Source organism: Chlamydotis macqueenii, chromosome 1 (genome assembly GCF_036417535.1).
Source record: "Chlamydotis macqueenii isolate bChlMac1 chromosome 1, bChlMac1.mat, whole genome shotgun sequence".
Taxonomy (NCBI): Eukaryota; Metazoa; Chordata; class Aves; order Otidiformes; family Otididae; genus Chlamydotis; species Chlamydotis macqueenii.
In genome coordinates this window covers 2738368-2753461 of record NC_141556.1, presented here as the reverse complement: position 1 = coordinate 2753461, position 15094 = coordinate 2738368, and the positions used below count along the sequence as shown (strand labels likewise).

The 15094-nt window shown below is 43.1% G+C and overlaps 1 protein-coding gene across 1 annotated transcript in view; it reads left to right on the top strand.

Moving 5' to 3' along the window:
* The first annotated feature begins 3037 nt into the window (after positions 1 to 3037).
* The window catches only part of EXOC4 (exocyst complex component 4), a 393362-nt gene continuing 381305 nt past the window's right edge, over positions 3038 to 15094 (top strand). Inside the window, exon 1 of the mRNA XM_086744528.1 lies at positions 3038 to 3135. Within this exon, the coding sequence (XP_086600654.1) occupies positions 3050 to 3135 (86 nt within the window). The 5' untranslated portion in view covers positions 3038 to 3049. The remainder of the gene's footprint in view (positions 3136 to 15094) is intronic.

The following is a 15094-nucleotide window of genomic DNA, read 5'->3' as shown; positions in this document are numbered from 1 at the left end:
CCTGTAACATACTGGTGTGAGCTGAACCTTTTTCTCTGACATTTCTACTAATGTTTGAAACGAAATAATGAAGGAAAATGTGGTATTTTTTAAAATGTTAAACCTGCGGATGAGAGACTCGTGTACAGCACCGAGCACTGCTAAATGTCTTAGATTTCGGAATGCCCAAGTAGCACTTAGAAAATACCAGCAGATAAATTGTGGAAGGGGATTTCAGGTAAAACTGTCTCAGGAAAGGGGCAAAGCAATCCCCTAGTATCACGCAAGTCATATGGGGAAAGGAGCTCTGCCAGCGGGGTTTGCAAAGGCTTCCCAGAGGCAGTAAGCCGTATTTGCCAAAGAACTGCTCTGCCTGTGCCTATTTAGGCTTCCTTTTGGCATCGCTCTCTGCCACCATGGTAGTCCCGTGTGCAACTGGCCCAGTGGGTGAGAAACGGCAGAGTACGCGCTTGCTTCTGTACCGAGCCCTTTCCAGTTCTTTCTTTGTGAAGAGAGGATGAGGAGGAGTGAAACCATCTGCGCTCCATAGTTGCTTCAGGTTTGGGGGGGATCCTTTACTGAGCCCCTCTGAGATTTACAGACATGTTGTGACAGTGATTAATTCATCATCAAGAAAATTTTTTGGTCAGTTTGGACTTTATTTGGCTTGAGTAGTCAAGGAACTATATGTACATTTTACAAGATATACTTCATAGTACTAAAAAGTTATGGGAAAGAAATGTGCAAAGGAAAAGTACGTTTCTGTCCCTTGATTTCCAATCCATCAATTTTCAGGTTGAGATCCTTTCTCTCAAGTTGTGTATAGAGAAAATGCTGTTCTTGTAACCCCTCATCCTCATTGGATCATATATTATTAATGACGAAAGACCTCAGTGTTCATGTGCTGCATCAGCCTGCACTGTGTTGATTTCTTTTTCTTTCATTTAAAGAAAACATAAATTCACACCTGTAGCTCTGCTTGGGTCTGGAGTGAAGGGAAAGGGCTTTTAAATAGAACAAGGCAGTGGTTTAGCAATTAAATTGAAAGTCAGCAAGGTTATACTTCTGGGGGAGATTTGCTGTTGTTTGTCCTGATGAAGTTCCTCCTAAATGAGGTGATTATTGTAGCTGTCAGGATGAAAAGGTAGGACACATTGATTTCATCCCCACTGCAATCTCCAGGACGTGCCGGTACAGAGCAGTCAATACAAATTGGCAATTAACAGGAAAACAATATTGGCAAGTCGGCAGTTTGAGAAAAAACTCCCTCCAGCCAGTGCATAAAACTCCTGCCATTCAAATCACTATCCTCGAGCAAAGGCATTAGCAAACCTGCCCAGAAAATCAACGAAGATGAGCTTTTTTGGCGGAGCTGAATAGCAAATTGTAGAGCTGAGATCCTGTCCGTACAGGGGAAATGGAGCAGAACAGCTGTACAGGAACACAGTTCAAGTGCATGCCCTATCTGGAGATAAAAATCACTTTACTTTGATTATTCTGTTCTGGAAACACATCGGTTATTCAGGAATAAAGTATCTTTTATTTCAGAATTAAAGTGCCCATACTCTTATTCTGCCATTCTGCTAATGTTAATAGATACAGCCGTTGAATAAATAGAGTCTTCCATAATAGCTATTGTGGAAATCTTCCCTTTGTAAATAAGCCCTAGGAATATGACACTTCCAATTACCTTATATTTCAAATACAATTCATATAAATGGATACTGTTGACTTACCTACAGATTTCAGCAATTCTCATGCAATTAAAATCGTTAACGCGCAGCTTTGGGCTGAAGAAACAACTCCAGAAGAGCAGCCAGTAGTAATGTCTTTGACATGATGGAGTGAACCTGATTTAGAAAACACCCAGCAGCTATTTGCACCTGGGTGCAAATTTTACTGCACTTGCTAAGGAATTCCTGCCTCCGCGACGACAAACCTGAGTCTTGCGTGGTGCTTTTAACACAAGCTCTCAAAGGGCTCGACCGGAGAGGTATCGTTATCCCTGATCTGCAAATGGGGAAAGTGAGGTTGTGGTTGTAAAATGACTTGCTCGACGTTGCACAGCGAGCTGGTGAAAAACAACCTTTCACTTTGTAACCTAGAACACAGCAGCATACGCTTTTCCTTTTCTGAAGATGATCCTGTGGCAAAAGATGGAGCACATCAATGGTAAGGCAAGACGGACTACAGGCAAGCAAGCTGGCCTTCCGTAGGCTGGTGTGCCAAAGACCTGCCACTTCCCAGACAGTCTGTGAACCGACTCCAATTTGTCATCTCCAGCTGCGCAAAAAACCACAATTCGAATGCCAAACGCTGACTAGCTCGGGTTTACTTTCAGAGCTGACTTCAAAGATCACCAGGGCTGTTTCAGCTTGAATCACTTCACCGCCTTGCCAGTGAAACCTAGGGAAAACTATTTTTAAAAACATCATAACTCAAAGACATTAAACGACGTGATGCTTCAGCAACCCCTTGTAGACATACGTGCAAACAGAATTTGCTCAAGGCTGTGGTGTGCAGCTAATACTCAGCATTAGCTAGTTTGTAGGACACGTTATGCTAAGTAGCTAGTGCATTTTGTTCATTTTAAGCCCTATGAACGTTTAAACCCTTCGCTGTTCAGTCCAAGGAAGGCCCGGGAGCACTTCAGGTGCTGAGGCCTGGTGTGGGCAGCTCTGGTCGCTCACGCTTCCGCCCCATTTTCTGCAGCTTCCAGAGCAAATGATGTTTGGGCACAGCCGTCTTTGAAGATGTATCTTGTCTGGTCAATAATTTCTTGATCCGTTAATCAATTTTAAGCGCTTTTCGAGGCAGGGGTTGTATCATCTACGGCGTATTTCCGCCAACTCCAGGCTGACACTGCAGCAGGCTGGAGCAGCCGCCATAAAAACTACAACTCCCAGAAGACCCCGCGGCGCCGCCGCACGCTGCACAGCAGCTTGTTGCCGCACGCCCCGCCTCTTCACTTTTTATTGGGCTATAGCCGCACAGCTGCCCGCTTCCTCTCTTCTGATTGGCTGCGCCGTGCCAGCATGGGTGTCTGTCCTGTGTTTGAGGGAGGTGCAAGATGGCGGCGGGCGAGGCAGCGGGGCGCTACCGGAGCACCATGAGCAAGAGCAAGGACCCCTCGGGGCTGCTGATCTCTGTGATCAGGTAGGGGCGGCGCGGCCCCGCTCCGCAGCCTCCGTCCCGCCCACGGGGCCGCTCCTGGGCCCCTGGGGGTGACCTGTGCTGTGGGGGCCTCCCCGGGCCGGGCCTCCAGACCCTCGGGTCCTTCCAGGGCCCTGGCAGCGGTGGGGAGGCCTCGGTGCTGGAGCAGGCCTTCTTCTGAGGGGTGTCCCGCCATCCTCCCGCCCTGCCCGGCTCACCCCGTTCTGTTCCCCTTACTTTGCTGTATGCTGGGGCCGGAGGAGTAAGCCCTGCCGTTAGCAGCAGCTTTGTGCCATACAGAGAGGGTCGAGGCACCATCTCCTTGTTCTTGTAGAGTCTGTAGTTGACCCCCAGCTACAAATGCACAGCAGCACTGAGTAAAATACGGCTGGTTGGAAAAGCTGTAGGACTAGGAAGTCCTGCGTGCAGACTCCTTCCTGTTTTAGGAAGCGATAGTGGGAAAAGTGCTGCTTCTTCAGAGTCTAACTGCCTTGTGGGGATGGAAACAAGCAGTTGCGTCTAGTCATGTTTAGACTATTGATTTGTCTGCCCTTACTCCTGAACTCTCCTCGAGAATGATTCTAAGATATACTTGGAGCCGAGTAAGGACCTGAATTCACTTCACTCCTTTCCCTCTATGGCTTCTTCAGCTGCTTGTAAATCTCTTCTGTGCTGCTTATAACCGGTGGGTTGGCAGCTGGTTTCCCACGCAGAAGCTTTTAAATGTTGGCCTTATGCACACCCTCTGAAGCAGGTGTGGGCAGCAAGCAGTCGTGCTGCAAGTGTGATACTGTGAGTTGTAATGAACTTACAAACTTCAGTTCCTATTTCAGTGTCTTTGCCAGAAACTATAGTCACTTTGTTACTTTGGAGAAGTTATTCTAGCAATAGTTCTGTATCTAGGACATGTTATGATTTTAAAATCCTCTGTGAATGGTAACATTTAGGTTAAAATTCTGTTCTTTTTCCTTATTCTGAAAACTGATCTTTCAGATCTTGCAAAACTTGAGGTAGACGGTGGCTCTGAGGAAAGCAGCTGGTTCACAGAACTGCTTTGCCTTCGCAGGGTTGTGGCTGCGGTGTCTGAATTGTGTGGTAACAGGTAACAAAGAATCACGGTGAATGAAAGGTGATGCTTAACACTGGCTGTGGCGCCTGACTTTTCGGTCTCAAGTGTATGTGGTTCGTTAGTTTTATAAGCAAAACTGTTACAGAACCAGACTTGTGTAGGTTGGAGTTACAGGCATACTTGTATGCGGATGGAGAAAAGTGTACGTTGGTGTAACCTCGTATAAACTTTTCATTTTGTATGTAATAAATATTGAAAGAGAAAGGGATGGGAAGATAGTACTCAAATACTTAAATGGATGATATTCCTGCAAATTTTATATCCAGACCTACACACACAGAGGTGCGATTAATTATGAGTTTGCATGAACTGTTTTTTATAATAAAAGCATGTTTAGTTGTGAAAACGTGAAAAAAAATCAGGCTTCTCAGCTGGATCTTGAGTTTTTACTGGGTACTTAACACCTTATATTTGGGACAAGGATATAGAGTGTGATTTGAAGTGTGTTGTGCTTAGTGTTCGTCACTCTCAAGTTTGAATAAGTTGGAGAGGTGAATGTGGCCAGCGGCAGCTAGATAACCTTAATTTACAGAAAACAGAGCAATTTGTAGCCCGTGGAAGAGTGAATAATGTACGTTCATTGATTGCTGCAGCACTTCCTGTACTAATAGTATTATTTTTTTCTTTGTTTCCTGTAATTTCCAACAGCATTGTAAGGGCCTCCTTTTGTATCTGTATTTTGTCTGGACTTGCTATTTAATTTATAATATAAAATCAGAGTGAGCTCATGTTGCTCTGCTCTCCAAGTAAGAAATCATGGCTGTCTAATAATCCTTGGCTTACAGGCACTGATACGTTGGCTAGTTTAGGTCCAGTGTTTAGACACAACACTGAGGTTATCGACTTTATGAAATGAAAATTATTCAGTAGAACAGCCTGATAACTGAACTGCCAGAATTTAATTAGAACTTGGTTTGGAGGTAGAGTTTCTTTGCAGAGCTTGAAGCGTCGTGTTGAGCCAGACCATGAAAACCTGAAAGTAGAACTGATTGTGAAGGAAGGAAGAACTGTTGTGTTAATAATATTCAAGTTTCTTAGGGTTAGCAGAGTACAAAAAGCAAATGGTGTGGAAAGGAATTTAAATCACTTTCTTCTGTATGTTGTTTTTGCGTAGTAGCTTAGGTGAGGATGAACTTGCTAAGCAACAAGCAAAACCAGAGGAGCTTCTTCAAGTATGATGATATTTTACCTGGCTGTTGCAAAGATGGTTATGTCTTTTAAAATGAAACGTTGTTCAGGTCTGTAACGTCTGTTTTGTGTGGTTGTCTATATAATACTCTGAAATGTGAACCTGAGAGGTCTTTTATAAATATAAATGATTTTATTAATGAAGGGATAATTTTTTATATTTACTCAAGCTCAGGAGCTCTCTGTTGCAAGAGAATGAATAATTTACTTTCCTCTGATACTCGATTTAGGGTTTCTTGTACTTATGTCACTGGACTTCCCAGGAGCAAAAGTGTCTTGCTTTCAGGGTGAGTGTTTGGGGCTAGATCCTTGACAAAGTTTAATGTATTACAGCAGCATTGAAATCAAGTGAGAGATGGTATTTTATGGAAGCTGGGGCTCAGGTCTAAAATCAGGGTGCTGCTGCTTTAGGAAAGTTAATTGATGAAAACTACACCGACATTTACGTAATGTTGGTCATTGCAGTCGCAGTGTAGTTTGGAAATTTTGGGTCATCCCCAGTCTCTGTCTCTATGGTGTTGCTTTTCAGCAGCTCTGAATGCAGAAAACTCTGAGGTGAAGGAAGACCCAACAGGAAAGACCATCCCACTTCTGATCTCTTTTCTGTTCCTGGGAAGTGTCAGTTTTTCCTGTTGTGGTGGAGAACACATTTGTTCTTTGGGAGTCGTTTCCCGTAGGATGATTCATGTACTGATCAAATTCACCTTGGTTTTTCCGGTTGTTGCCAAGAATAGAGAATAAAGGCAGCCTCACGTGTGGACTGCTTTGGGAGAAACCGTTTCCCAAGCAGGAGGAGACGTGCTGCTGAAAATAAAATCCTCGTGTTTGAGCTCAAGCAGGATCTGTGGGTGACAATAACCCTGCTGTGGTTGTCTGCAGCAGATGGGGGATTCCTGGCTCCCAAGTCAGGTGGTGCAGATGCCTGGTGTCCGTGCTGCTGCGTAGCCTCGACTCGAGCGGACTGGCCGTGTCCACGTAGGAAACCGCCCAGCTCAGGTCTTCTCTTGGCATCCTGGTGGTATCTCATTGGTTCCAAAACCTGTACGTATCTGTGAAGAGCAGTTCAGGTTGTTCACCGTTGTAAAACCTGGCTTGCAGCCCGCGGGTGGAATGTTTTGTAGTGTTAGGCTGCGGTTGTGTTTCCTGCCCAGCGTTACAGGAGTACGAGGGCACCAGCCCTCCAGGAATATTAAAAAATTGTATTCAGTGGATGGAGCGGTACCTGGTACCCTGTCTCTCCTGCCTGTAGGAACGCTGTCAGGAGCGAATGATGTGCAGCACTGCCCCGGGACAGAACTGATCCATTCCAAGAGCCAGGAGCTGCTGGGGCAACTGAGTTACGAGGTAGCGTAGTCATACCTTCAGCAGTGCTGCTGCTGGGTTACACCGAGTTCTTGGGCACAGTTTCCCTCTTGTTTCGCCTAAAGGAGAAACAGAGGGTTTAGAGGGTAGGTGTGTTCGTAACAATACATATTTTAGAAGTAAAGAGTGTTTGGGAAGCTTAATGAATGTTTCCAAAATCTGCTGTTAAAATCCCCACCTTTGTTGGGGCTCAGGGGAGCCTTCCTTCTCCCTGTGCCTTTTGGGGACGTGAGAGTGTCTTCAGTGTGCGCTTGTCCTCACGTTGCTGGGAAGAAATGACCATTATTTGCTGCGAGAAGACATAGCTCCTGGGACTGTGACGTCTAGAGCAGAATATTGGATATCGGGGCTTCACAGCTTCTGTCCCTGTGTTTCTGCTGAATGACCGAAAGCACAGAGCTTGCACTCGTGCCTCAGCACGCCCACTTTGAAAACGTGCTAATTCCTTCACATATGAGAAAGGTCCTTCAAGTTCTGTAAATAAAAGGTACTTTGTAAGGTCAAAATGTTGTCACTGGAGACCAGGAGCTTTTGTTGTAGAAATCTAATGGTGATCACATGGGCTTTGGCAACGTCTTTTTAAAAAACAGTGCAGAGAATGGAGAAAATTCTGCTCATCTGCTGGAGGATGACTTAGGGAATATTTTTTTTTTTTTTAATCTTTCAGAGGACAAACAAGTGTATGTATATTGATTTTCCTTAACCTTTTGTTTTGTTGGTAGCTGCTTGAAGCAGCTTTTGTACTCTGAAACAAGCAACCTGGCATTTAGCAAATGCTATTTTTTTTGAGAGATCTTGTCAGATTTTTAATTGGTGAATGTGTCTGCCTTTTATTTATTGTTAGGCATTTTTCTTTCCAATTAACGGTTGCTATTTTTTAAAACTGGCCTTTAATAACTGCTTTAATTGGGAGAAAACAAACTTTAGCAGTGACTCCGTAAGACCTTATTGAAATCTTTGTGTTAAGCTTTCACACAGGCAACCACATACGACAGATGTCAAGGAGAACTAAAAGTGAGGCAAGATATTGTGCATTTCCTACTTTCATGTCTGCAGAAGTTGAAATTACAGGTGAAAAACATTGAACGTATTTCATTTTTCACAAGTGGAATTCTTTTTAAAGCTTTTTGGCCATTATTTTCATTACATTTACAGGGAACTTTGTTAAGTGAATTCTCACTAATGACCTGGCATTTGGTCTTCTCTTTCTGTCTAAAGTAATATAACTGATATTCCAGTTGGTGAGGTAGAGTGAGGGAGACGGATGCGTAGCTGTTGCCCTCATTGTTACATTTGGGAAATAGCTGCTAGAAGAAATAAAGCGGAGTTATTCTGATCTGTATGTGCTATAATGGTCTCTTAAAACCGCTTTTATTGCTAATGGTGTTTTCCAGTGCTCTAAAGCGGTTCTTTTATAAGACAAGTAGCTCAGAAATTCATTGAGAAGTTGTATATGGCAGAATAGGGTTTTAAACTGTAAATTTTCCTGAAATGATCTTGAGGCACTTGTATAAAATATATGCATTTTATACAAGTGTTGGGTTTAGCTTGATCCGGATACTTGGTTACGCTTAGAGGCAGCAATGGGAGAGGGTGCCGATGTGAATACACAACTGTAGGTGAAAGGACGCTATGTGTGACCATGCCTTGTTAAAAGCTCAAGGTATTTCCTTTTTCATCTCTTATTTTAGCTTTAGACAATGCAGTGTGCGGCATTGGAGTTCAGCCTACCCTTGCAAAACTGGGAAGTGGAAGTGGGCGATTTTGTTCATACACGATCACAAGTTCCATGGGAACCATAAATCCAGGTGGCAGATCTTAGTAGCATTGTCCAGCCTCTGCTCTTGCAGATCTGAAAATACTGATCCTTAGGACTTTGGTTTTCTCTTAGGAAGGTGGTAATATATTTTGGATCCACGCAAAAAGGTAGAGAGTCGGTACCTGTGGTCTCCTGTACACGGAGACGGTCCTAGCCAGGTTCTCACACAGTGGAGCGGTTGCTGAGTCGCTCAGCTTGTGCCCAGCAGTGTAACCGGCATTTTGTGGGTCTGTCTGCTCTCTGTGTCCCTTTTCCAAGATGGAAAATGGTGTGAGCTGGTGTTGTTAGGGTTTTGCCTGTGTGTGAGGTTTTTTTCATCTTAATGTGCTGCTGTTGGAAACATTGGGGGGAGCGTGACTTCTTCTGTTGCAGTTGTCATCTTAAATGACTGCAGTCCAGTCTTTGCTTCAGAAACAGCTGACGACTAGCTATACCTGCATTGTTTGTATTGGTGTGGTGAAATTTGATTAAGGGTTGGTTAATTTAGCAAAATAAAGAATTCCCTGATTATATTTATTTAGATAGCTGTAGGCTGCTCAGCCTTTTCACTGCAGCGATCACGCATACATCTCTGCAAGTCCTCAATGACAAAAAGATCATCAGCGTCTGTTGAAAATGCTCTGACCAACTGTGTAAACGGCATGAAAGATTAATGGAATGTAAGTAGAGGAGGAAAATGTTTTATAGTGCTCTCTTTACTTTGTGTGTTTAACAGCAGTTTGAAGAGACTCAGTTCTGCCGTTTCTTGTAGTGGAGAGTTATTTCTTTGTTTGTACAATCGAGATCTGGTCATCTGGAGGCTGGGTGCCGTGCGTTCCCCTTGATGAGGATGAAGTGTGTTGGCCTCAGGATTTAATTTTTTTTTTTTTTTTTTTTAAAGGGAAGATAGTTTATAATTTTGTAGTCAGTTTACAGTGATACCCTGTTTCCCATGCATATTGACTTGTAGGGTGCAAGTTTTGACTGCCTTCTTTCCAGCACCTCGTTGTATCCATGAAGGGAGTAGTTCGTCTACTGAATGTTTTGATTAATTTCCTCAAATCCAGAATTTCGTAGGAATAATCAACTAACCTGTGAAAAAAAAAGAGAAAACATTCAACATGTTGCTATTGAGTTAAATTGTTAAATACCTGTTGGATTATTTTTTTTTCCTTCTTGCTGACTTTGTTTCATAAGGAACCGACTTTTTACAGTGGATTTGATGAGACTCTGCAGAGGTTTCAAAACTTGTATTATCAGATTATGTGCTTTGAGGTTAAACAGTGCTGGAAGCTGTAGATCACCCCATTTGGGACTTGTCTTTAAGACAACAGTTTTCAATTATAAAATTCAAATAAGTCCATTTAGTTTAATGAACCTCTGGAAATTTGTAGAGCCGTGTAGACATGGGCTGAAGTACAGTTGTTCTTCTCCCAAGGTGCTTTACAAAACTTCTTCATTGCACCCTGTTGAAACACAGGCACTGGTAAGGTCTTGCAGACCGGCACACCGACTGTGGCACAGCAGTCGGGAGGATGAAAACCTGCTCCAGCCAGGCTCTTTTCCCATATAGTTTTTTTTTTTTTAAACCCGTAAAAATAAAGCTTAGGGAAAAATAAACCTAGCTAACCAAACCTTCATTTTCAGAAGGGACCAGATTTGATTGTTTCCTCACTTATGCTTATTGTTCTGATTAACTCAGAGGCTTAAATACTTGTAAGGTGCCTCCAATAAACATTTTCAAAGTGCATGTTTGATCTTAGGTGTTGCTTGATGTTTTAACTGCCAGACTCAGTCCTTGAAATTATCAGGATCAGACCAATTGTGTAATGTTCTGTTTCCATGTACAGGTTTTTGAGAAGGAGAAGGTACTGATGAATTAGTGCGTTTTATCCTACAGTATTTCTTCTTGCAGAATACTTGTATGCATCTTCCATGCATCTGTGAAGTCAGCACTTGATCCTCCCAACAACTTGCACTTCAGACTCTCTGCCGCGGTTCCTGTGATAATTTGCAACTTGACAGCGTCTGAATAACTGGTTACGATTGCTTCTGCTGGGCAGCTGTGATGTGGACAGAGACTCTCTCTCATCTCAGTTATTTTGTTCCCTTTCCCTCGCATCCTGACCTCTAATCTTTTATTCACCTGTTGTTGTTGCTTGTCTATTAGATTTCCTGCCACAAAGAGCATCTGTGTGTCTGAGCGGCGTCTCGCAGCGGGGCAGCTGTGCGGTTGGCCTTCGGATGGTAGCGCACTATAAATGTCTGGTAACGATCACAACGGTTTAAACCAGAAATCAGAAGGCAAATCCTGTAATTGGTGTGTGGCCACGGTCATCAGCAAGCAGTGCTTTATGAAAAGTAACTAGATTCTAATAGGTTTCTTTTTTTTTTTTTCTTTTCTTTTTAATACTGAAGTCTCCTTGGCATGTTGCAGCTATTTCCTGCAGAGAGGAGACTGGTCTTTCGAGGCATCCACAGTGCTCTGCTTAAATGATTATTTGTTGCTTCTAGCAACCTCTTTATTCATTACACTCCACAAATCCTTTGTTGGTGAAAAATTGTGTTGGTTAAGGCCGTGCATTTATTTCTTTTTTTATACCTTGCAGAGGCTTACTGTATTCTGGTTTGTGTTTTAGGTCCTTGGTGTGGTGTAAAATGGAGAATAAATAAATAAATAAAAGCCTCTTCTCTAATTTTCCTTCCTGAAGGGTAATTTTAATAATTTTACTATCTTAATTCCAACTATTAATTTTATTGTCCAGAGTGATGCACGTATGTATGTTGTGAAATATATTCATGAGAGTTTTTATAATATGGATGTGTAGTACCTGTGCAGCACTCTTGATCTGCAGACTTCAAAGACAGACAGTAACAATTACTGTTTGTGTCATCCAAACTGCCAAACATTCAAAACCTCGCTCAGCTTCTTTGGAAGCGATGGATCACAGTGTATTCCTTAAACATTCGATTTTTCTCAAGGCTGCAGTGCGTACTTAAGAAGCTGCTTCTGTTGAGCAGATTTCTGGCGTTGTTTTTGCTGGAGAAAAAGCTTACAACGTGAGTCCTGTAAGTATGCCACGCTTCCAAACGTCACCTGAACCTTCACCAAGACTAGCTTTAAGCCAGGCTGTGTTGTGTGCAGTTGATACCACAAGCTGGTTGTATTATTGTAGCTTCAAAGGTGTTTTAAAGCGAGGAATGGGGAGGCTTAACAAGGCGTATGATGTGGTGCAGAGCAATGTAGGAACAGGTGGCAGAAAGTTTACTGAGGATTGCTGTTAAAATTGGAGCTTTGTTTGATCCCCTCAGTGATTCAGCACTCTGTTCAATTCCATTTCGCTGAAATGTTCGTTTTCCTGATCAGATGATAAACATTTAAGTTTGATCAGCTTGCCTTTTTTTTTTTTTTTTTTTTTTGTTGGTGTTTCCCACTGTCTTTAACGAGTGTTTTCATTTGCATCGGTGACACTGAGTGAAGGTAAGCTAATTGCATGCCTAAAGAATCCTGATCCCAAAGTAAGGGAGGATTCTTCCTGGATTTCCAAGCTGCACCTGTACACCATGTAATACTGTCTTCTGCCTTTAACCACAAATATTTCATAGAATCATAGACTCATAGAATAGTTAGGGTTGGAAGGGACCTTCAAAGGTCATCTAGTGCAACCCCTCTGCAAAGAGCAGGCGGATCACGTTGCTCAGAGCCCTGTCCAACCTGGCCTTGAATGTTTCCAGGGATGAGGCATCCACCACCTCTCTGGGCAACCTGTTCCGGTGTTCTACAACTCACACTGTAAAAAAATTTTCCTTAAAATCTAATCTAAGTTAACCTCCCTCTATTTTGAAACCATTACCTGAGTCCCATCACAACAGTCCCTACTGAAGAGTTTGTCCTCCTCTTTCCTGCAGCCCCCTTTAGGCACTGGGAGGCCGCTCTAAGGTCTCCCTGGAGCCTCCTCTTCTCCAGGCTGAACAACCCCAACTCTCTATCCATGTCCTTCTGATGTTGGGGGCTCCAGAGCTGGACACAGTACTCCAGACATTTGCGTATGTCTCCTCTGATAATGGTGGAGCAGAGGAAGAGGGGCTCTGCAGGGATGAGCAGATGCTGAACACGTACCGCAGTGGGTCAGAAGCAGCAGGGACTGAATGGTCCTGTCCTGCAAAATGAGCCCATGCCTCCTTGCAAGAATTGTCTAGCATATTGCAGGTGCTAGACATTTGTTTTCTAAAGTGCATATTTGCATTTTGCATGCAGTATCTGTGCTTTCAGTTTTGTTTAATAAAAAAATCCACAGAAGCATAATGCCCACATACTGTTACTGCAATGGTCTTCCCGTGAAACAAATTCTTTGGTCAGGAAATTGATAATTAAGACTCCGTTGGCTATCCATAGCCTAGTAGTAATCATACTTAACAGGGCTGGCCTTAGGCTAGGTAAAATAAGCAGACAGTTATCTACCCAGCCTAGCTGGAGGCATCAGAAAAAGCAAATTTGCAGAAATGAAACATTTATTATTCATTAACACTAACAGTTTTCTCTTAAAATTGACATTTAATCTAATTCTTTTGACGTTTTATTGGGCAGGTAGGAAACTCACAGTGGGCTGGCAAAAGAAATTACTCATCTGTTCTGGAAAAGAGACTAAAGCCCTTGATAATACTGGCTGTGTGGGGAAATAGAAGGTTTGCCAGTGTAAACAAGTTCTTGTTGAGTCTCAAATCTGATACCTGCTGGAGCTGTAATGTTGAGGTTGGTGCCTGTAAAGGGGTAGTCTTAAAGTTTAATGTTAACTTACTTTTACTGTGGTGCAAAATAGGGAGGGGAGGGGGCACTAAATACAGGATTTGATGGAAAGAACACTCTAATGAAGGAACTCCAGTGACAGGATACTGGGTGGAGCAGGAGTGGTGTGGATCACACCCTGAATTCAGATTCAGAAGACCGAGAGCTCGTGTGTGCTGTTAAGGGCATTCAGCACACTGCAAACCAAAATGGGGTTGGACTACGGGCATTTGGAGCTCAGAAACTCCTGAATTTGTCTGACTGACCTATTTCTGTTATTTGCCCGTGTAGAATAGAAGAGAGAGGAAAATAAAGCGGTTGCTTCTCTGATGCTTCAGACTGAGGTACACCAGTAAGACAGCATACGCTGAAATCTTCACTGTCAAGCAGGAAAGTCAATTTGAAAATGCAGGTGGAGGAGACTCATTTGTTCATGCATCCGTTTGAGAGGAAGATCAGGAGATTTCTTTAAGCACCCAAAGATCTTCCCATTTGCTGTACGTGTCTCTGTGTGTGAACAAAACTCCCGGTCCCCTTGACGTTGTGTGGTTCAGCAGCACGTATTGCCAGCCTGAGCTCCTTGGCACCGCGGCTCCCTGAAGTACCTGCAGCACTGCCTGTTGCTGCTTTTGCAAAGGCTTTTCCTACTGAATATTGCAGGATGTCCTAGAAAAAGCGTTCCTTAGTAACTGCCCTTGTGCCTATTCTCAGTTTGCACTCAGCTTGCTGATATGGGGACTGAGCAAAGCAGCCTGTTGTGCGTTTCGTTCGTGTCAAAGCTTATTTTGTAGTAGTTTAGTGCAAATAAGCTGTGCACGTTTGTGGGAACGTGAGTGTTCCGCAGAACAAAGACGAATCTGTGTGTGGTGCTGGGAGCTGTGACGTTAAATCCTGTTTTGGTGCTGGAGTGCATTTGAAGCTGGAAAATAGCATGTTACGAAGGGAGGTGAGTTGCTTCACAGTTCTGCAGCTGACCCTCTCTGTGTAGCAGTTCTGTACTCCTCTGGTTATCTGTTGTGCCACATGATGTGTACTGCAGCAGTGTTTGTTTTCTTCTGCTGTTGAATAGCTTAGTAAACATCATGTTCTTTCAGTTCACAACAGTGAAATAACTTTATTAGCTTGTGAAGAAATTATGGCTTGTTTTCTGTCCTTTTTTTGCTGGTTTTTTTTTTTTTTTTTGCGTTGTTTGAACACTGGAGAGTTTGTTTTTTTTTTTTCTTTTTTTTTTCTTCCCCTCCTCAAATTAATGCATCACACTATAGGAGTAAGTTTCCAGAGAAAATGAGATTACGTGGTAGTTCTGCAGCCCAGGCACCTGTGGATTTTGGATAAGTCTATGAAAAACGTTGATTTGTCAAAGCACAAAGAAATAGCCAACACTAAGTCAGTAGTGTGAGAATATCTTATTATACAGTGTGTGGAGTCTGCTGGTGTTGGTTGTTGCTGGGACCAGGTTAATTACACTGGTTCTTAGAAGAAAATTTCTTTTATCCCTACTTAACCTGTTGCATTTTCAAAGCACTGTATGTATTTACTACCATCTGTAGTAGCTGTAGTCTGTAGCATTTTCTGCATTATAAAAATGAGACATTGCATGACTTTCTCAAAGCTCCTCAGCGTTTTAGTGAGAGAAGGGTTTCATTTTGCAGCTCAGAGGAAAGTGCTGAGACTCTGAGGTCTGTGGAGAGAAAGAGGT